The following is a 21,649-nucleotide window of genomic DNA, read 5'->3' as shown; positions in this document are numbered from 1 at the left end:
TCAGATCTGGGTGTGTGAAGCTCTTCATGTCAGACCCAAGAAGACTCCAGGCTGGAATGGCTGCCAAAGGGGCTTCAACAAGTATGGAATAAGGGGTCGGGAGAGTTGTGTATATGTGATATTTTATTTATTTTTTTATTTTTAATAAATCTGAAAAATATCTACCATCCTGCCTTCACTATGTCATTTTGCAGTATTGAGTGTTATTTGATGGGGGAAGAAATGAATTTAAATCACTTTAGTGCAAGGCTGGAACATAACAAAATGTGTAAAAAAGTAAAGGGGTCTGAATATGTCCTGAATCCATTGTAGCTAAACACTACATGCTATGTGTTTTAATAGAGGTTATGGATTGCCAGGGATACTCCAGGATCTTATGGTGTAAACATCTGCTCAATCCAATTCCACTTCTAAAAATGTTTGGTGTTATGCACAATGACACAAAGTTCTCTTAGTATCACAAATGCCTGGTGAAATATGCCATACACCCCTCTAGTAAGCATGGACTGGTGGGTTTTTTTTATCATTCCTGCACATTTTGTCCTTCTGGTGACATGCTGCACTCGGCTGTTACTATCAGAAGACTTTTCTTTAGCCATCAGGTTCCACTTTCGATTTTGCAAATTGCATTACAGTGAAAAAGAAACAAATCACTACCAGTACATCGGAAACATTTCAATTAAAATAAACTGAACATACTGTACATGATTTAATGTGTGTCACAATGTCACAAATGCCTCGAAGTTGCTGCCACATTCCCTCTGACGCATTTTGCCTAAGAGGACCAGCTAATTGAAGTGTTGCAACACACATTGGCATCCAGGCTCAAACCCCCTCCAGGCAGCGGCACCCAGTGATTTGAATAATTCATTTCCTTCTACAACCAGATTGGTGGGGTGGGTGTGGAGGGGCACGATAATTTAGCAGTTGCCTTTCTTCATTGCATTCAGTGGAAATCTCAATTTGGATATTTAGTTGCTAACAGGGATGTAGGAGTTCTTGTTATTTTACTTCAGAAAAATTGCAGAAGAGATCAACAGGGATGTATGCAAATAATAATAATAATCCTTTACATTTATATAGCGCTTTTCTCACTGGTCAAAGTGATTAAGCTTTTTAATGCACTGGTGTGGCCTCATTTGGAGTTCTGAGTGCAGTTGTGGTCTCGAGGTCTACAAAAAAGAGAGCAAGGCTAGAAAACAAAAGTCTTGAGGAGAACAATTAGGCGGATTCTGGGACTGAGAAGTAGGAGCTATCAAGGCAAGTCAAGTTGGGGAGTATGCACTGGTACAGAGCATTGACGCACCCACTACATGACAAAACAACTCGGGATCCCGGTTGGTAACCCCCCAGGCAGACACGTGGTCTAGTCCCAACCTCCAGAAATGACCCTCTTTCTGCCACAGCCAGGAGTTACATGGGAGACCCTTTGGCCTTGTCCAGTCACTCGGGTCCCCAACAATGAGGATCCTACGAGCCGGATCACCCTCGGGTAATGGTGCCACATGGCCGTAGTGCCATAACTGACTTTCCCTCACAATGCAGGTCACGTGCCTCATTCGGGACTCCCTTAATAATGAAAATTAAAAACGAGTGGAGCAGACCCTTAGGCAAACAACACGGAATCACCACAGCCAGGAGTTACATGGAAGACCCTTTGGCCTGATCCAGTCACTCGGGTCCCCATCAATGAGGATCCTACGAGCCGGATCACCCTCGGGTAATGGCGCCACATGGCCATAGTGCCATAACTCACTTTCCCTCACAATGCAGGTCACGTACCTCATTCGGGACTCCCTTAATAATGAAAATTAAGAACGAGTGGAGCAAACCCCCAGGCAAACAACATGGAATCACCAAAGCCAGGAGTTACAAGGGAGACCCCTTGGCCTGGTCCAGTCACTCGGGTCCCCAACAATGAGGATCTTACGAGCCAGATCACCCTTGGGGATACGTGCCACATGGCCATAGTGCCGTAAGTGACGCTTTCTCACAATGCAGGTTATGTACCTCATTCGGCACTCCATGAGCACAACAAAGTCAAACCAACTGACCCAAGGATTTTCCAGAAAGACACAGTACCAAAGGAGTCCAGTCTTCGTCTCACGTCACTGGAGAGCATCCATGTCTCGCAACCATATAGCAAGACAGGAAGCAACAGGACTCAAAAGACTTGGACTTTCGTCCTTTTGCAGAGATATCGGGAGCGCCACACACCCCTTTCCAGTGACCTCCTGACCCCCCATGCTCTCACAATCCATCTACTGACTTCAAAGGAAGAGTCACCAGAGACATGAATGTCACTGCCGAGGTAAGTAAACCTCTCGATGAGGTCGACACTCTCTCTGCAGACAGACACACTGCTGATGGCCATGCCCAAGAAGTCATTAAAGGCCTGGATGCTGGTTTATATCAGGACACTCGCAAGCCCAGACACTCGAGCGCCCTGATCAGAGCCTCCATTGACTCTGCGAAGATCACAGCATCGTCAGCAAAGCTGAGATCTGTGAATCTTTCCTCACCAACAGATGCCCCACAGCCGCTGGACCTGTGAGCTATGAGGAAAGATAAAAAGGAGTTTGCTTTTCAGTTTAAGCAAACAAGAAATGAAACGGTGACATGACTGAAGTTTTTGAAACTAATGAGAGAAAATAGTACAGTGGATACCAGCTATTAATTTAAAGCAAGTTCAAAAAGAATACACACACACACAGACACAAATGGAAACCTAAAGGCCGGTTACATGGCTCGGGTCCTAATCTAGATCCTGAGTTGGTCTGGTAGATGCAGGAATGCACTCTATCAGCATGGGCTCCTAATCTGTCTCTCTCTCTCTGAAGTGAATAAGGAGCCACTTCAACCACCATTAATATGTAGCAGCCACCTGGATGATGAAACGGCAGCCATTTTTGCACCAGTATGCTCACCAACATGAGCTATTAAGTGGTGAGAGAGTTAGATGATGCCATGCCAAGATGATTAGGCCATGGTGGGCAATTTAACCAGGACATCAGGATACACCCTACACTTTACAGTGTATCTTTTATGACTGCAGAGATTCAGGACCTCAGTCTGATGGTTCATCTTAAGGATGACACCATTTTTATAGCTAGGTGTCCCCATCTCTGCACTGAGAGACCACAAGTTAAGCACCCCCTGCTGGCTTCACCAAGTACTGACCAGGCCTGAACATGCTTAGCTTCAGGTGGATGATCTCTTCTGAGCTGCATGTTGTATGGCGGTTGTGCTGCTAAACAAGAGGATCCCAACTTGGGGTAAATTTACCCCAAGTATAAATTTGCCTACTCAGAGGGTATATTTGCTTAAAAAACTGAAGTTGCAAAGATCTCGATCAGTTCCCAAAGACAAAATGAGACTTGCTCATTCAACAATGGTGGCAAGAATATCTAAAATCACATATGAAAAGGATGAAGACGCTTCTCATTGACTGATATGTTCTTATCATTCTGCTCATCATTTGTTGTTTTTCAATAAGTGAAATAGCATTATAATGTACTGTTGCTATTTGAATTCAAAACAGAAATGTTAAAAACAGCATTTTAAAAGTTCTCCTTTGTTGATCGCTTTATTAGATTAGATTAAATAACTTTATTAATCCCAAGGAGAAATTCAGATGCATACAGCAGCGGAAACATAAAAATTAAGGATACAGACTCACAGGACAAATAATACAGCCAAATCAATCAATCAATAAATGTATATCATGCAGAAATTTCAAAATGAACTTAGAGTATATCAGGAAGAAGCATTGAATTGCCTGATAGAAGAGGGCAGAAAAGACCCCTATAGTCGCTTCATGGCAGACTGTGATGGAATGAGCCTGTGGCTAAAAGTGCTCCAAGAAAGCACCTCCTGGAAGGGGTGGAGAGGATTTTTCATGATGGTATCCAATTTTGCTACCATCCTTTTTAATACGTTATGGTAGAAGTTTAAACTCAAATTACTGAACAACACAGGGTGGGGGGAAATTTACTTTCAAGATGTTGCCACAGAGTACAGAGGGTGAAAAAGGTTGGGTACCCCTGCTTAATGCAACTGGGGTGGCGTGGTGGTAGCGCTGCTCCCTTGTGGTAAGGAGGCCAGAGTCCATGTGTTTTCACCCCATGTGTGTGGGTGGGTTTCCTCCAGGTGTTCTGATTTCCTCCCACTGTCCGAGGACACGCAGGTCAGGTGAATTGAACGATACTAAACTGACGCTAGTAGTTGTTTGGTGTGTGTGTCTGTTGGCCCTGTGATGGACCACCAATCTGTCCACATGTTGTTCTGCCTTTGTGCCATATGCTGGATGGGATAGTCTCCAGCCAACCAATCACGACCCTGCTCTGGATTAAAAAATTAGAAAATGACATGACATAATGATGGCTCAACTAAAATGTCAAGTGATTATATTCTTTTTCCAGTGCAAACTTTACTTAAACATCAAATGAGAAATATATGAATGTTTAACAAAGAAAAATGCTGCCAGGCTGGAACTTAACACTTTTATTCTTGTTCAAATGTCACAAAGTCAATGGTCAAGAACTGTCATCTAAGGAGGAAGTGTGGTGTAGTAGTTAAGGATTTGGACTTAAAACAATGAGATTGTGGGTTCAAATCCCACTACTGACACTGTGTGACCCTGAGCAAGTTACTTGACCCGCCTGGGCTCCAATTGGAAAACCAAAAAGAAATGTAACCAATTATATTATAAACTTTAGATAGAGGTGTCAGCCAAATAATCAAATGTATTTTGCAACCAAGGAAATTTCTAAGTTCCTCTATGAATTCAGTTTCACACAAATTGTTTAACTCATCACTATGGACCACCTTTGGCTAAACCCAAGGAGGAATGGACAAGAACACTGGACTAGATGGAGACAACACACATGAACACAGAAAGAACAAGGAAACGACACACAAGCAGAGACCAAGCTGGGATTTCAAATGAAGTCCGAGCAGCACTAACTAGTGCGCCAGTGCACCACAATGCCACCCATGCCAAGATTTAGACATTATAAAGCACATGTCACAAGCAGCTAATACAACACATTGTTTAAAAGTAGACTTCAGTTCTGACAGTGCCCAACAGTGTCCAACAGTGTCCATGATGTACAGAAAACCAACAAATCCAGCATGTTTTGGAAGCAATACCTAGGATGATTGTTTTAGTGAGACATGGGGACACTGTGATGATTGAGGTCTAATCCAGAACTTGTCACCCTACCTGTTTTTATCCCACATTCCTATCCTCTGTCCTAAACAAGCTTTCCAGGCTTACAATACAAAGATCGGAGACTGGGAGTCCAGGCCACTCGATCATCATCATCTAGAAGATGGAGTGTTATCCTCAAGTCCTGCATCAAGTCAGAAGCAGCTCGCAGCTCCTTGCCACACTCTACATGCATTTCCTTCTGGGAATGAATAAATTATCTATCTATCTATCTATCTATCTATCTATCTATCTATCTATCTATCTATCTATCTATCTATCTATCTATCTATCTATCTATCTATCTATCTATCTATCTAATATATAATGCCTTTCACATCTATCTATCTATCTATCTATCTATCTATCTATCTATCTATCTATCTATCTATCTATCTATCTATTTGCTTTAAGGCGGCACTGACCTGTTGACAAGATGTCCAGCGTTATGGTACACATCAAGACTTTCCTGGTATAATTTGTAAGCAGCTTCTGCAGAGCAAACTGCCACTTCACTCAGGTGTTCCAGCACTCTAAAAATAAAAATAAAAAAACATGAAAAGCAGAATGGAGCACAGTTGAGTCATCTTAGTGGAGTCTTTTGTAAGACTGCCATTGTACTTTGCTACCATATAAAGCAATACATGGGAAAGGTGCTATATAAATAAAAGATATTATTATTATTATTATTATTATATTATTATTATTATTATTATTATTATTATTATTATTATTCATTTTTTTGGATCTTACAGCCTTTCAGCTGGTATGAGAACTCTGGCCACTCAAGACACCTCTTGAGAGATGGCATAGTTGAAAGTCTTGGTTAGGTGTAAATTCCAGAATTTAGGTCTAATCAGAATTAGGGTGCCTAGTCTGGGTCATCTCAAAGGAAAATTGTCTGGTGTTAATTACTACTAACTGTGCCAAGGACCCTGCTGATGATGGACGGCATGCATATTGCCGCTTGTTTTTGTAGAATGGAGATGTTAATGTTGGATGAGATCTTTTCAGTTTATCACTTGATGGATTTAGCGATAACCCCAGTAACACCTATGATGATATGTCAGTTCCTCTGTGTCTGTTTTCCAAAGCCTTTTAATCTCTTTTCAAAGCTGGTGGTAGTGCTCTAATTTAATTTATGCTCTTCTTTTGGACCGATGTTATAGTCTGATGGCACCGAGATATCGAATAAAAAAGTTTTATTGGTGGATACATTTGTGTAAATGATGTCTGGGTGGTTGGCATTGACCGTGACATCTGTATCAACAAGGAGCTCCCGGAGAATCTTAATTTGGTATTCTCCAGGATATTATGCTGCTCCAAACTCCATCTCCACTATTGCTTTGGCACTTGGAAATTGGTATGCTTAGCCAGAGTCCAGTGGATATCGCATTTTACCAAATTGTTGTGAACGCCATAGATAGGGCATATTGATTGGCCAGTGTTTCACAAGCACTGACAATGTGATGGATGGTCTCAACACATTTGCTACATGGGTGATACAAACTATCTTCTTCTGGCTGTTTGAGGATTTGTCTTATGTAGCATTTAGTTTTCACTGATTGATCTTGAATGGCAAAATTATCGGCTTCAAGTGACTGCAATATGACTTGCCATTTCATCCAGTTGAATGACCCCTGAATGTCAGCATGTGTTTTCTCAACACAGTTTTGAAACTGTTCATTTATTTCTTCTTCCAGCTATGGTCACGTTTGTTAGTTTTGTGGTTTCTTCATATAATATATAAAGGGTGGTCCAGATCTAATTATGCAGATCCAGATCGTCTGGATGACTTTGATTTATGCAGGGACGATTCCAGTTCACAGCGAAGACGAGTCTTCATGTCATCAGTTGACACACTTCTCGATGGTCCGAGATTTTTTGGTTGATTTTCTATGTAATAAACTTAATAAGTTATAGCGTAATGAAAATTGCATAATTAGATCTGGACCACCCTATATTAGCTGTCTCCTCAGTTAATTGTTTATTATTCCGATTAAGTCTGGAGGAGAATGTTTGACAGTCTTGTTGGATGAAATATTTAGACTTGTCTTGGCACGTGTTCTGCTAGCATGGTCAACCTCATCCTCTCTTCTTTTGAGATACAGGGCATGTTTGATGACTGACCTTTGGTTAAGTGACTTGATGTTCATTATTATTATTATTATTACAATCCAACTTAGAAACACACATTTGGTTATAACTGTGAGGAAAGGCAGCTGTGCGAGGCTTACTCCATGAATGATCAAATCTACGAGTTTTACATGTCAGTTCCTCAACCTCCAACGTAGTTAAAAAGTGACCTTAATTTTATATAGTGCCTATAAACAGCATACAGCTGGATGAATGTCTTCAACAAACTACGGACAACACTATCATACAAACAAGAGGCAGTGAATACAAGACCTCATCTTAAATCCATCATACATGGACCTGTCAGATGCAAATGAAGAAAGTTTTCTTTATTTTACTTTCTGGAAGCATACAGTATGTTATCCTCACTGTTTCAAATCACAAAACCAGATACACTTACAGTATGTGAGTAAAGAAGAAGCCACAATAGAAATGCAGCAGCTGGGGGAATTCCACTAGAATGAAGATGGATGCAACAAGTGACATGAATACATAATAACTAGTTTGAAAATTAACTGGTCACACTTACAGCCCTAGCGTCTCATGCATCGCTGCTGTCACGGTGCATCCTTCAGGATTAAGGAGATCCACACCTCGGTCATCAGGGAAAAACTGTGGACAGACACCAACAATCCAGATTAAACAAAGCATGGATGACACAGCACTAGATGTCAGCATCCTCATGTCCTTTAGCTGCCCCACCCAATCCAATGTGACCTGTAGATGGGACCACTGAGCTCCAAACCCCAGTCATAGTTTCACAGACAAATCACAGTCTCAGTTCATGCTTTTAGTTAATAAAAGTACCTTTCCAGAGGCTTATTTTTGAATTTTTCTGCACAAACAAATTTCAATTTTCCTTTATTCTCCTTTTGTTCTTTACTCCTTAACTCCACTCCACACACCAGCTTTGCCCTTCTCTGTGCCCATCTCTGACTCTACCAGCTAAGCGATAGGCTCTCTCTTTAATTACCTTATCCAGGAGTACTTTCAGTGTTCAATCCATTCTCTCCTGGAAGCACTTCTGGGTCAGGCGGAACCACCCTAACAATTCCCAACAGCTCAACTCCCATGCTGCACTGCGGATGTCCATACCGGGGCCCGTCAGAAGAGATGCTGCCACCCAGTGGAACACTCTATCCATAGTAGGAAGTCTCCTACTGTCCCGTATTTATGGCATCCTGACTTGGAAAGGGACTGCCAATCACCCTGGTCGGGTTGCTTCCCCATTTAACTCGTCCAGCCGCGACTTCTAGAATGTTAGGTTTAAATAGATAATGGGAAGTCTGAAAATTGAAAGTACACTTTATGAGAAGGATTTAGGAGTTGTAGTGGACTTATCATTATCATCTACCAGACAGTGTTCAGCAGTCATTAAGAAGGCTAACAGAATGTGAGGTTATATAGCGCCTTGATGTGTGAAGTACAAGTCCAAGGTGGTTCTGCTCAAGCTTTATAACACACTGGTAAGGCCTCATCTGGAGTACTGGGTACAGTTTTGGCCTCCGGGCTACATAAAGAACATAGCAGTGCTAGAGAAAGTCTGGAGAAGAACAACTAGGCTGATTCCAGGGCTACAGGGCACTTGTTATAAGGAAAGATTCAAAGAGCTCTCTGAGCCTTTTCAGTTTAAGCAAACAGAAATTAAGAGGTGACATGACTGAAGAGTTACAAATTCTGAAAGGAATTTGTACAGTGGATCAAAGTTGTCACCGTTATCAACAAGAACAAGGAGATGATTGAAAACTTAATAAGGGTAAATATCACACAAATGTTAGGAAGTTTTACCTCTCACTGAGAACCAGAGACACATAGCATAAGTGACCAAGTAGTGTGGTGGACTTTAAGAACTTTCAAAACTGAACTTGAAGTTATTTTGGATAGGAATGGTGAGCTTTTTGGGGCGGAATGTGAGTTAATATAGCGCCTTGATATGTGGAGTACAAGTCCAAGGAGGTTCTGCTCAAGCTTTATAGCACACTGGTGAGGCCTCATCTGGAGTGCTGTGTGTAGTTTTTTGGTCTCCAGGCTACAAAAAGGACATAACAGCACTAGAAAAAGTCCAGAGAAGAGCGACTAGGCTGATTCCAGGGCTACAGGGGATGAGTTATGAAGAAAGATGAAAAGAGCTGAGCGTTTACAGTTTAAGGAAAAGGAGATCAAGAGGAGACCTGACTGAAGTGTTTAAAATTATGAAGGGAATTAGTAGAGTGGATCGAGACTGTGACTTTAAAATGAGTTCATTGAGAACACAAGACACAGTTGAATTTTGGGCAAACATAGAGTGACCAAGCAGTGTGGTAGACAGTAGGACTTTAGGGACTTTCAAAACTCAACTTGATGTTATTTTAAAAGAATTAAAGAAGAAAGAATAAGTGGATAGGACTGGCAAGCTTTGTTGGGCTGAATTGCCTGTTCTCATCTAGATCTAATATTGTAATATGGAAAAAAATATAAAGTTTTAATTTATATTAATATTAGCTGACTCTGCGGCTCCGCCCATGTATTAGTGAAAAAACGACAGTGATGAGAGCCCTGCCTGGCTCCCCCCTCCTGGCGCCACACTTCCCCCTCCCCTCGGCCCGCAACCTCTGTCTCGGATTTGCACAAATAAATCAGTGCCACAAGCGGACTTAGCGTGATGAGAGAAGTCACAAAATCAACCAGAATGTTCAAGCAAATTAAAGAAAAAGTCACAATCTAAATCTGTTAAGTAGTTCTCTCATGGAAAACGGACAGACATACAGACAGACGGATGTTGCATTTTATATATACAGTAGAACTGGTCGTAAACCGATTTGGTCGTGAACCAAAGCAATTTTCCCCATAGGATTGCATGTAAATACAATTAATCCGTTCCAGACCATACGAACTGTATGTAAATATATATATTTTTTTAAAGTTTTTAAGCACAAATATAGTTAATCAAACCATAGAATGCACAGCGTAATAGTAAACTAAATGTAAAAACATTGAATAACACTGCGAAAACCTTGAAAAACTGAGAAAACTAACACTGCAATAGTTTGCGCTATTGTGCTAGTAACCACTGGCTAAAAACACTTTTTTTAATGAGTTTTAAGCACAGGGAAAAAAATGAACATTTGAAAAATTTGTAATTTAATAAACAACCAAGAAAAGTAACATGGCAACAATGCACGCTACGAACAGATCGCTGGAAACAGAAGTGAAAACAAAATCAAGCCCAGTGCATTCTTTAACTGCCTTCCTACCTTACAACAACAACAACAACATTTATTTATATAGCACATTTTCATACAAACAGTAGCTCAAAGTGCTTTACATATTAAAGAATAGAAAAATGAAAGACATAATTATAAAAAAATAAATCAACATTAACATCGAATAAGAGTAAGGTTCAATGGCCAGGGGACAGAAAAACAAAAAACTCCAGACGGCTGGAGAAAAATAAAATCTGTAGGGATTCCAGACCATGAGACCGCCCAGTCCCCTCTGGGCATTCTACCTAACATAAATGAAACAGTCCTCTTTGGATTTAGGGTTCTCACGGAAGGGCTTGATGATGATGATGGTCACGTAGACTTCTTCCTTTTAATCCGTCCATCATTGTTGGAGCATCATGAAGCTTTGAGTAGGTGGAGGTGGCGCAGGCCACCACCACAAAGAAACCGGAAAAGAAACAGAAAAGAGAGTAGGGGTCAGTACCGATTTTAGAGCCACCATGAATAGTTGTTATGATGAATTGAACATACAGAGTATCAGGATTAAGTTAAATTACGATTAAAATGAAGTTATAAAAAGGCCATGTTAAAGTAATGTGTTTTCAGCAGTGTTTTAAAGTGCTCTACTGTATCAGCCTGGCGAATTCCTATTGGCAGGCTATTCCAGATTTTAGGTGCATAACAGCAGAAGGCCGCCTCACCACTTCTTTTAAGTTTTGTTCTTGGAATTCTAAGGAGACACTCATTTGAGGATCTGAGGTTACGATTTGGAATATAAGGTGTCAGACATTCCGATATATAAGATGGGGCGAGATTATTTAAGGCTTTATAAACCATAAGCAGAATTTTAAAGTCAATTCTGAATGACACAGGTAACCAGTGTAGTGACATCAAAACTGGAGAAATGTGCTCGGATTTTCTTTTCCTAGTTAGGATTCTAGCAGCTGCATTCTGCACTAGTTGCAAACGATTTATATCTTTTTTGGGTAGTCCTGAGAGGAGTGCGTTACAGTAATCTAGTCGACTGAAAACAAGCGCGTGAACTAATTTCTCAGCATCTTTCAGTGATATAAGAGGTCTAACTTTACTTATGTTTCTTAAGTGAAAAATGCTGTCCTAATGATCTGATTAATATGTGATTTAAAATTCAGATTACAGTCAACAATCACCCCTAAGCTTTTTACCTCCGTCTTGACTTTTAATCCTAATGTATCCAGTTTATTTCTAATAGCTTCATTGTATCCATTATTGCTGATCACTAAAATTTCAGTTTTCTCTTTATTTAACTTGAGAAAATTACTATTCATCCATTCTGAGATACAAGTCAGACATTGTGTTAGTGAATCAATAGAATCGGGGTCATCAGGTGCTATTGATAAGTACAGCTGTGAGTCATCAGCATAGCTGTGGTAGCTCACGTTGTGCCCTGAGATAATCTGACCTAACGGAAGCATGTAGATTGAGAATAACAGCGGACCCAGGATAGAGCCTTGTGGAACACCATATTGGATATCATGTGTCTTCGAGTTGTAATTCCCACAACTAACAAAATATTTTCTCCCTGTCAGGTAGGATTCAAACCTTAATGCGTCCAGCTGTCTCTGGCACTGCCTCTGTGTGTGTGTGTCGTGCTCTCTCTCACGCTGCCTCTCTCTTGCGCTGCCTGTGTGTGTGTGTGTGTGTGTGTCGTGCTCTCTGGCGCTGCCTGTGTGTGTGTGTGTGTGTGTGCCGTGCTCTCTCTGGCGCTGCCTGTGTGTGTATGTGTGCGCACATCTTTCTCGCGCTGCCTGTGTGTGTGTGTGTGTGTGTGCCTGTGTGTGTATGTGTGTGTGTGTGCGCGTGTCTCTTTCGTGCTGCCTGTGTGTGTGTGTGTGTGTGTGTCGCGCTCTCGCTCTCTCTTGCTCGCTGCACAGGAAATGCACAGGGAGAGACTGAACATGTACAAACCGAAAGGGAAACTGGCTTGTTCGTATACCGAGTGAGTGGTCGTGAACCAAGGCAAAAGTTTGGTGAACTTTTTGGTCGTAAACCGAGTTGTATGTGTACCAAGACGTTCATGAACCGAGGTTCCACTGTATAGAGATTAACATTAAGAGAATGTATATATTTTACGACATTAATTTTATTTTATATTGAACATGTTTATGTGCTTTTTCAGTGCAGTTAAATTTCATAATGTTAAAAATGGAGCGTAACATCAGAGTATACCTTTGGTCCACTTGTTTTAAAAATCACCAAACATGAAACTCACTAAAGTGTGTTTTGGGGTTTTAAAGTTTTTTATTACAATGGAATGCCTGGAATACTGCTTCCTAAAGCCTTATTCATACCTCCGTGTTTACCTGTGTTCTTTCCTTCAGCTGTGTAATTCAAGTAATCTGAACCGCATCACTGAAATCATTTCTGTTTATGCTTCATGTTCACATGACCCTGGAGGTGTGCAGTACGCTTTTTAGAAATATGACATGCTAAATATTTTCTATATGACAGCATGCTAAAACAAATCATCATGTACTGCATATCACTGTGTTTTGTCCTTAGAAAAACGCAGTGCATGGAAAGTTGCCGCTGCCAATCCTGTCCCCTGCGCCATTATCTAGCAACCTCCTTATCCTGTTTGCAGTGCAGTACGACGCATTTGGGGTCCATGGCAGGGTGTAGGTGCCTGAGGTAGCGTGGACGAGTGGCTCTGGGGTGCTGATGAGAGAACTGGCCGAGCCCGCATTCATGTGCAGATGTGTGCAGTTCAGCCGATTTCCTTGTTAGCACTCAGGGGTTCGTAATTAAGGCACTACGCCCAAAGAAGTATAAAAGGAGCCTGAGTAGGACAGAAAGAAAAGGAAGGGAGTAAAATTAAAGAAGAGATAGGTGTGAGGAAATTGAGAGAGGAATTGAGATCAGGAGCATTTGGTCCCACAGATAGTGAGAGGATGGCACTTCAGAGTCAGGTCACTCCTGCCTAGCATCCAGGGTTGGCTAAAGGTCTTTTGAAAACGTCCTACAGACACCAAATGATGGTGGCGGGCTGGTGGAGCTGAGCTTGAGTGTCTCACCAGTGACAGGCTGAGGTGAGCTGGGGCTGAGAGAAAATGAAGAGAGTCACACCTGATTTTATCCTGTTGATTTTAACCCTGATCTGGATTTATTTATTTATTTATTTATTTATTTATTTATTTATTTATTTATCTATTGATGACTGACTTTAACTCCCTCTGAAGCACACTGATATTTATAGCTTATTTATAGATTATTGGTTTCTTTAACTTTATTTGGAGTAAAAGCATTTTGCACGTTTTGTACCATAACTTGTTGTAATGTGTCCTCATTCGCCCTACTCCATTTCAGTTTCATAACTATCAATGTCCCAGATTCAAGGACGTAATACCAACTGAGGGTAACCCGGGCATCAGATGCGGTTATGTACACTTCCTGTGATTTTTTTTACTAGAAATCTTTATCGAAATAGTAAACGACAGGCAGACACATGCAGAATGAATGCATAGCAATGCTTCCAGACAGGAAATAAACATGTTTCTTTTTGTATACGTTAGATGGCACAAATTTTGCAGGAAGCGAAACATAATTTTATTTTGCAAATATTTCTGTTTTTTCACCGTAAATTTTATTTTCCATGAATCATTTTGCTCATGCACATCTTTGAAATGTAGGAGGAAAACTGGAGCACCCTGATAAAAACCTCCACAAACTCAAGAAGAGCATGCAGGCTCCATACAAATGGGATTGCAATGTTAAGATTCAAATTCTTGACTTAACTCATCTTACACTCATTTTAGTGTTGCCACCTTAATTTAGTTTATATAATAAAATGAGGGTGGCATGGTGGTGCAGTGGGTAGCGCTGCTGCCTTGCAGTTAGGAGGTTCGCTTCCCAGGTCCTTCCTGCATGGAGTTTGCATGTTCTCCTTGTGTCTGCGTGGGTTTCCTCCCACAGTCCAAAGACATGCAGGTTAGGTGCATTGGCGATCCTCAATTGTCCCTAGTGTGTGCTTGGTGTGTGTGTCTGTGCCCTGCGATGGGCTGGTGCCCTGGATGGGGTTTGTTTCCTGCCTTGCGCCCTGTGTTGGCTGGGATTGGCTCCAACAGACCCCCATGACTCTGTAGTTAGGATATAGTGGGTTGGATAATGGATGGATGATAAAATGATTGACAGTTCAACGATAGAGATAATGGATCCATCATTTGTTTTTAACATTACAACTTTTGTGCTTCCTACAAACATGTGTGTAGAGACCTGAAGATGTCACTTTACAGAATCTTTTTATCCAGTCTAACGGTGCTTGAGAGGATCTCCCAAGGAATACGGGATAAACTTCTGAAATCCTAGTGTGTAAAGCTTGTAGAGACTTACCCAAGAATACCCAAGTGCTGTAAAGAAAATTATTGAATTTGGCCTGAATATTTCTATGAATATGAGATTTCAGTTTTTGCTTTTTAATAAATCTGCCAACCTTTCTGAAAACATGTTTTCACTTTGTCATAATGGGTTCTTGAGTGTATATTGATGGGCAAAAATGGCATTTAAAATTAAATCTAAAACACAATAAAGTGTGCAGAAAGCTTTTTTTAAAGGGGTCTGAATACTGTAATACCAAAGGAGAAAGTTTTAGTAGGTCGATGACGTGGTGGTGAAGATGTTTGCATTTAATTTACCTGAACAAATGATACTGTTATAAGCCACTTCATGTCTGTCACTTGTTCCACTCTTCGAAATAAATCTTCAATTACCTGGCGCAATAAAAATATAAAAGAGTCACAACAAATATAAGGAATAGAGCAAGTATAACCATTTAAACTAGAAGCCTTACCTGGTGTACAATGCCACATCTGTTGTCATCTCCTTCAAGAAGCTCTTTGCTTGAGGTCCCACATGCCACCAATGTCCCATTATATCCAGACATTACATGTTCCATCAGGGGCTGAATGAGATCTGAGTGCACCTCATCCTAAACCAATTTAAAAACGGGTTTTTGAATACATTATGCTTATTTATCAGAGCTAGTGTGTTAAAAAATACCATATTAAGACATATATTGGCTGAACAGTTCAGTGGTTCAACAGTCTCTCAGATGCCTGCCATTTGCATGTGCTGACTACCAGTACACAAAGGGGCAATTGGATGTTCAGCAAGAAACAGGGACAGGCAAAGATCAATGCAGTCTAAAAACACAAAGGGTTATTAAATAAATTTTAATCAATAATAATTAACAATCTAACTAAATAAATGAGCCCATTTTTTAACTGAATTTTAGAAGTGGGCTCCCAGGCCTTATCCTGGTGGCAAGGGGCATAAGAAATGAACCAACGTGGTATGGGGATCAGTATTCTCACTTCTGTTCTTTAACTGTTTTCTCATTTTGGTCATTGTGTTTGGTTGTTTTATTGTTATTTGTTCATTTCACTGGTGATATCACTGTGTCAACATTTGGGCATTTGTATTTTTACTGTTTTCAGGCATTTTGTCAGTCGTGTTGTCTGTGTCAGCTGTAACTGATGTCATTTTGTGAAATGTATTGATCATGACAGCACATTATACCTGTGATATAGTATTGATGATAGATAGATAGATAGATAGATAGATAGATAGATAGATAGATAGATAGATAGATAGATAGATAGATAGATAGATAGATAGATAGATAGATAGATAGATAGATAGATAGATAGATAGATTGAAATTTATTGTGGCCAGGTGGAAATGTGACTTTTTGCAGTTAAATAAATAAATGTAATTATATTATGACAAACAACAAACCCCGTCTCCAATACACACAAGAATGACTAACAAAAAAAAAAACCTCTGCTTGGCTAAAAAAGATCAATTACACTGTCAGGGAGACTCTATACGGGTGATCTCCATTGGTATTAAGGAGCTCCAGTTGCAGTCTTCACACACTTTAGCTGAATAATTCAGTGGCTGATAGTCCTCAGTGTTGGTGTATCAGACAAAGGATGTGTATCATTGTTCATAATGTCACTCAGTTTTGTCTTCATTCACTACTACCTCCAGGGGATGCAGAGTGTGTCTCATAACTGAGTCTGTCTTTGTAATCGCCTTGCGAATTTAGTGGACCTCTCTTGTGATATTAAAGGCCCAACACTCCACAGTGTAAAAAATCACACTGGCCATTTACAGAACATGCAAAGAATGTCATTACTCACATTAAAGGAGAACAGTCTCCTACAACAAAGTAGTCTGCTCTGCCCTTTCTTACATCTCATTAGCATAAATCTCAAAAAAGAAGACAAAAATCATTTAATGCTTTGTGTCTGCCAAAGTAAAATTCAATACTTAGGTGAACTTTTTCTCTCCTATAGAGAAAGACTCATAACTTCTGAATTCTGATCTTTTAGTTCATTTGGTCAAGGTAAGTTATTTAGCTAGTTTTTAAGTATTCATTTGCTCACATCTGGTCTGTGCTTGCTTACCCCCAGGGGCTGTTTCTGTGTGTGTATGCATGGGTGTGTGAGATGCTGCTCTGCACTTTCTTACTGGATTTAGAAATAACTTTATTACACCTATAACTTTACTTCACTTTACCTTCCTGTTACATTTCTAATGCCAACACCACAATACATTAGCTGGCTTTCTTCTAACTACTAAGAGACAATTAATAATTCTCAGAATTAAAGTAAGTGTAGGCAGTGCTTTGTTCTTTTCATGGTCAACTTTCTCCACACGTGTAGAAGGATCTTTAGCACATTTTCTTTCTTTCTTTCTTTCTTTCTTTCTTTCTTTCTTTCTTTCTTTCGTCGCTCTTCTCCTTCTCCACCTTAGTCACACCTTCTGGTTGTGGGCAGCACAGTTTTATCGTCATGGTTTTTGCACACAGGTGCAGAGTTGATAGCAAATTTACACTTTTTGGGTGGCTGGTGATCAGACACCTCCCATAATTAGCAAGCTAAATGCATGGCTTTTACATATGGGTTAGGGTTAGGGTTGGGCACCCTCAACACCCTCAGCATAACTCCAGTACAACATCTCTTTTCCTGGTTGTCTTTCTCCGCACGCACCCAAGACTCTTCAGCATGCTTACTTGTTTTGTTTAGGAACTCATCTCCTTCTCCACCTTGGTCACACCTTCTGTTTGTGGGCAGCACTGCAGTTTTCTCTTCAAGGTTTTTACATAAAGAGTCCAAAGTTGCTAGCAAAATTACAGATTATGGGTGGCTGATGATCAGTCAACACCCATTGTTAGCCACATGAATGCATGGCTTTTCCATACGGTTTATCTCTGCTCATGCACTTGCTATTCCTCAGCAAGGTTTGGGCGAATGGCACCCTTATCCAACTCCACTACAGACATGTCTTCCACCATTCCTGTCCAGTATAGTTGCACTTTGGAGTAAAGGGATTGCTACAACATTTGTTGCATCCAAGCTAGGTTATGGGCCTCCAGAAGTTATGTCCAGATTGAGAGCAGTGAGCCTATTGGAAGAGAGAAGGTTTGGGGTGTGCAAAGCTTATTAAAGGAAGGAACAGACATCTTGCCATTGGTTTCTTAGGTACACATAAGCCCATCCTTTTTGGTTGACTATTGGAACAAAGTTTTGTCCATCAAAGCTACTAATCGCTGAGTTATGGTTCTTTGTTTGAGTTTGGGCATTTAGATGGTACCTCAAAGTGCAATCTCTCTGGGATGCCTTTTAGCTTGTGACAGAACATTTTATCAGATAAGGCATGGAGGCCGGATTCTGAAGAGAGGCCCTGTTAGGAGGACTGAGGCTCTTCAGCATATGTTAACAAAGCCTGGTAGTGGCTTTGTAAGCTTGTGTTCCAGGATTAGCAAAATGGATAACATCAGTCTGTCCCACACTGCACTCTTTGAAAATCACAATAGAAAACAATTAGTAGTTAATTCCATGTATATAAATCATTTATATTTCTAGCTCATTTATTCTAATATGCAGTGGTAGGGTCTTGAGGCCTACGCTGGCAACAGCTCACTCACACCTGCTCAATTGAACCTTGTCAGTCAATCAAGTCCTGGTAGAAAACCCAGAAGAACACAAGGAGAGCGTGAAGATCAATCTTTTATACCAACATTGTTTACTTTAGTCAGCTATTTCATGTACACTATTTTATTAGACTGTAACACAATGGCTCTTTCATATTCTATCAACTTAATATGAAGGCCACTTAGTTAAAACCAGTATAGCAAAAACACACCCATCTGTAAGAACATCCAGTCTTTGGGGAATTCCTCACATTCACATCTTTAAATCAAACCCATCCCTCACACCCCTAACCTGTCAAAGTGATTATCTAAGTCCTACGTTCCTCAGTATTAGAATTAGAATTAGAACAATCTAGACGAGAACAGGCCATTCAGCCCAACAAAGCTCGCCAGTCCTATCCACTTGCTTCCTCCAAGAAAACATCAAGTCGAGTTTTGAAAGTCCCTAACGTCTTACTGTCTACCACACTACTTGGTAGCTTATTCCAAGTGTCTATCGTTCTTTGTGTAAAGAAAAACTTCCTAATGTTTGTGCGAAATTTACCCTTAACAAGTTTCCAACTGTGTCCCCGTGTTCTTGATGAGCTCATTTTAAAATACAAGTCTCGATCCACTGGGCTAATTCCCTTCATAATTTTAAACACTTCAATCATGTCACCTCTTAATCTTCTTTTGCTTAAACTGTAAAGGCTCAGCTCTTTTAATCTTTCCTCATAATTCAACCCCTGTAGACCTGGAATCAGCCTAGTCGCTCTTCTCTGGACCTTTTCTAGTGCTGCTATGTCCTTTTTGTAGCCTGGAGACCAAAACTGCACACAGTACTCAAGATGAGGCCTCACCAGTGCATTATAAAGGTTGAGCATAACCTCCTTGGACTTGTACTCCACAGATCGTGCTATATAACCTAACATTCTGTTAGCCTTCTTAATGGCTTCTGAACACTGTTTGAAGTTGATAGCTTGGAGTCCACTATGACTCCTAAATCCTTCTCATAAGGTGTACTCTCGATTTTTCGACCGCCCATTGTGTATTCAAACCTAATATTTTTACTTCCTATGTGTAATACTTTACATTTACTGACATTAAATTTCATCTGCCACAAATCTGCCCAAGCCTGTATGCTATCCAAGTCCTTCTGTAATGATATAACGGATTCCAAATTATCTGCTAATCCACCTATCTTGGTATCATCTGCAAACTTAACCAGCTTGTTACTTATATTCCTATCTAAATCATTTATATATATTAAAAATAGCAGCGGCCCTAGCACTGACCCCTGTGGAACACCACTCTTAACATCGGCCAGTTCTGATGAGGTTCCTCGCACCATCACCCTCTGCTTCCTGTGTCTGAGCCAATTCTGCACCCATCTAAAAACATCACCCTGAATTCCCACTTCTTTTAACTTGATGCCCAACCTCTCATGTGGCACCTTATCAAATGCTTTCTGAAAGTCCAGATAAATAATATCATAAGCTCCACTTTGATCGTATCCTTTTGTTGCCTCCTCATAGAATTCCAACATGTTAGTAAAACACGACCTCCCCCTTCTGAACCCATGCTGACTGTTCAGAATAACTCCTGTCCTTGTCATGTGTTGCTCAATCTTATCCTTAATAATTCCTTCCATTAATTTTCCTGTGATGCTTGTTAAGCTTACTGGCCTATAGTTGCTTGGATCTGCCCTGTCACCCTTTTATATAATGGGATGATATTTGCCATTTTCCAGTCCTTTGGAATCTCTCCAGTGCACAGTGACTTCCTAAAAATATGTGTCAAGGGTTTATATATGTACTCACTAGCCTCCTTAAGAACACGAGGATAAATATTATCTGGGCCTGGTGATTTGTTTGATTTTATCTTATTTAATAGTAAAGCCAGAAAATGAAGGCATTTTAAGTCAGGCAGCCCAGCCCTACCTGGTGACCTGCAGATCAGCAGTGAGAACTGGCTATTCACATGAAGCAAGCAGCAGTCATTAAAGCATAAAAGCTGGTATCAGCTGATAAACAAAGAGCCACTTTGTCTGGGGCTCACACTGGGACAATAAATATATAAATAAATAAATAAATAAGGAAGAAGACATTGTATACTCCCTCAACTTACCTTCTGAATGGTATTAAAATTTAGAATGGCATCAAATTCAAAAACTCGCTCCTGAAAACAATCAAAACAGAAACTGTGGTCAGCTACACACACACAAAAGTTATTTTCCAAAGACTTGAGCCCTGTTGGGATGGGATTACGAGTTGAGGTGAAGTCAGTGCTTGTAGTGGCCTGACTGGTAAAATCAGTACACACTGGTACTCCTCATTCTTGCCTTATGAGCTCTGGAAGTGTGCAAGTGTGTACTGTATGATCAGACCACATTAGCACATTACTGAAGTTTAAATAACATTAAGGAGAAATAGGAATAATGACACCAACAGGTATCTCAAAAAGTAATCAGTCAAAAGAAACAACTGTAAAGGCAAACATAACAGTATAAATACCACCCCACCCCTATCCACCCACACTCAAAATTTGCCCCATTAAAAAGGTAAAAAGCAAGGCAGGATATCGGGATACACCCTACTCTTTACAAAGGATGCCCAGGAATCTTTAATGACCACAGAAAGTCAGGACCTCGGTTTTACATCTCATCTGAAGGAAGGATGAGGCCAAGGAGAGAGCAGTAGTGACCATTACACTACATTGTCATTTTGCTCCACTATGAACAGTGCAGTATATAAAAATCTTTACTGAAATGCTTTATTTTGTGCAGTATTTTGTAGCGATCAGGTGCCGCTAACATTCACACCTTCAAGCTGACGGTGATTTATTTATTTTTTATAGAGGATCCCAGGGACGCCCCCAGCCTTGGTCAGCCTGCACACACTCACAAACGGAGACAAAGTAAAGTGTGCTGGGAGATAAGGACAATTAAGAATATAATGAAATTAAATAATATAAATGAAAACAATAATACCACCCCTGTACCCCTATGGCGATATAACATTAAACATATAAACACAAACACCACACAGCAAAGTCCATGGAATACCAAACCGGATGTAATGAGAGATGACGAGAGTAAGTCCAGAGATCTGTATGTTGAAAGGAAAGGAAAAAACAGTCCTACCGGTA

At 40.4% G+C, this 21,649-nt stretch overlaps 1 protein-coding gene across 1 annotated transcript in view; it reads right to left on the bottom strand.

Annotated features, from left to right (window-relative positions):
* Positions 1 to 8,029, bottom strand: part of LOC120542731 — a 65,862-nt gene extending 57,833 nt beyond the window's left edge. The window contains exons 1-2 of the mRNA XM_039775369.1: positions 7,875 to 8,029; positions 5,635 to 5,742 (exon numbers count right to left, since the gene is read on the bottom strand). Coding sequence (XP_039631303.1) covers positions 5,635 to 5,742; positions 7,875 to 8,029 — 263 coding nt within the window. The remainder of the gene's footprint in view (positions 1 to 5,634; positions 5,743 to 7,874) is intronic.
* Between the last annotated feature and the right edge of the window lie 13,620 nt (positions 8,030 to 21,649).

This window comes from Polypterus senegalus, chromosome 13 (assembly GCF_016835505.1).
Source record: "Polypterus senegalus isolate Bchr_013 chromosome 13, ASM1683550v1, whole genome shotgun sequence".
In the NCBI taxonomy this organism is placed as follows: Eukaryota; Metazoa; Chordata; class Cladistia; order Polypteriformes; family Polypteridae; genus Polypterus; species Polypterus senegalus.
The sequence above is the reverse complement of the archived record's forward strand: the minus strand, read 5'-3'. Positions and strand labels throughout refer to the sequence as shown.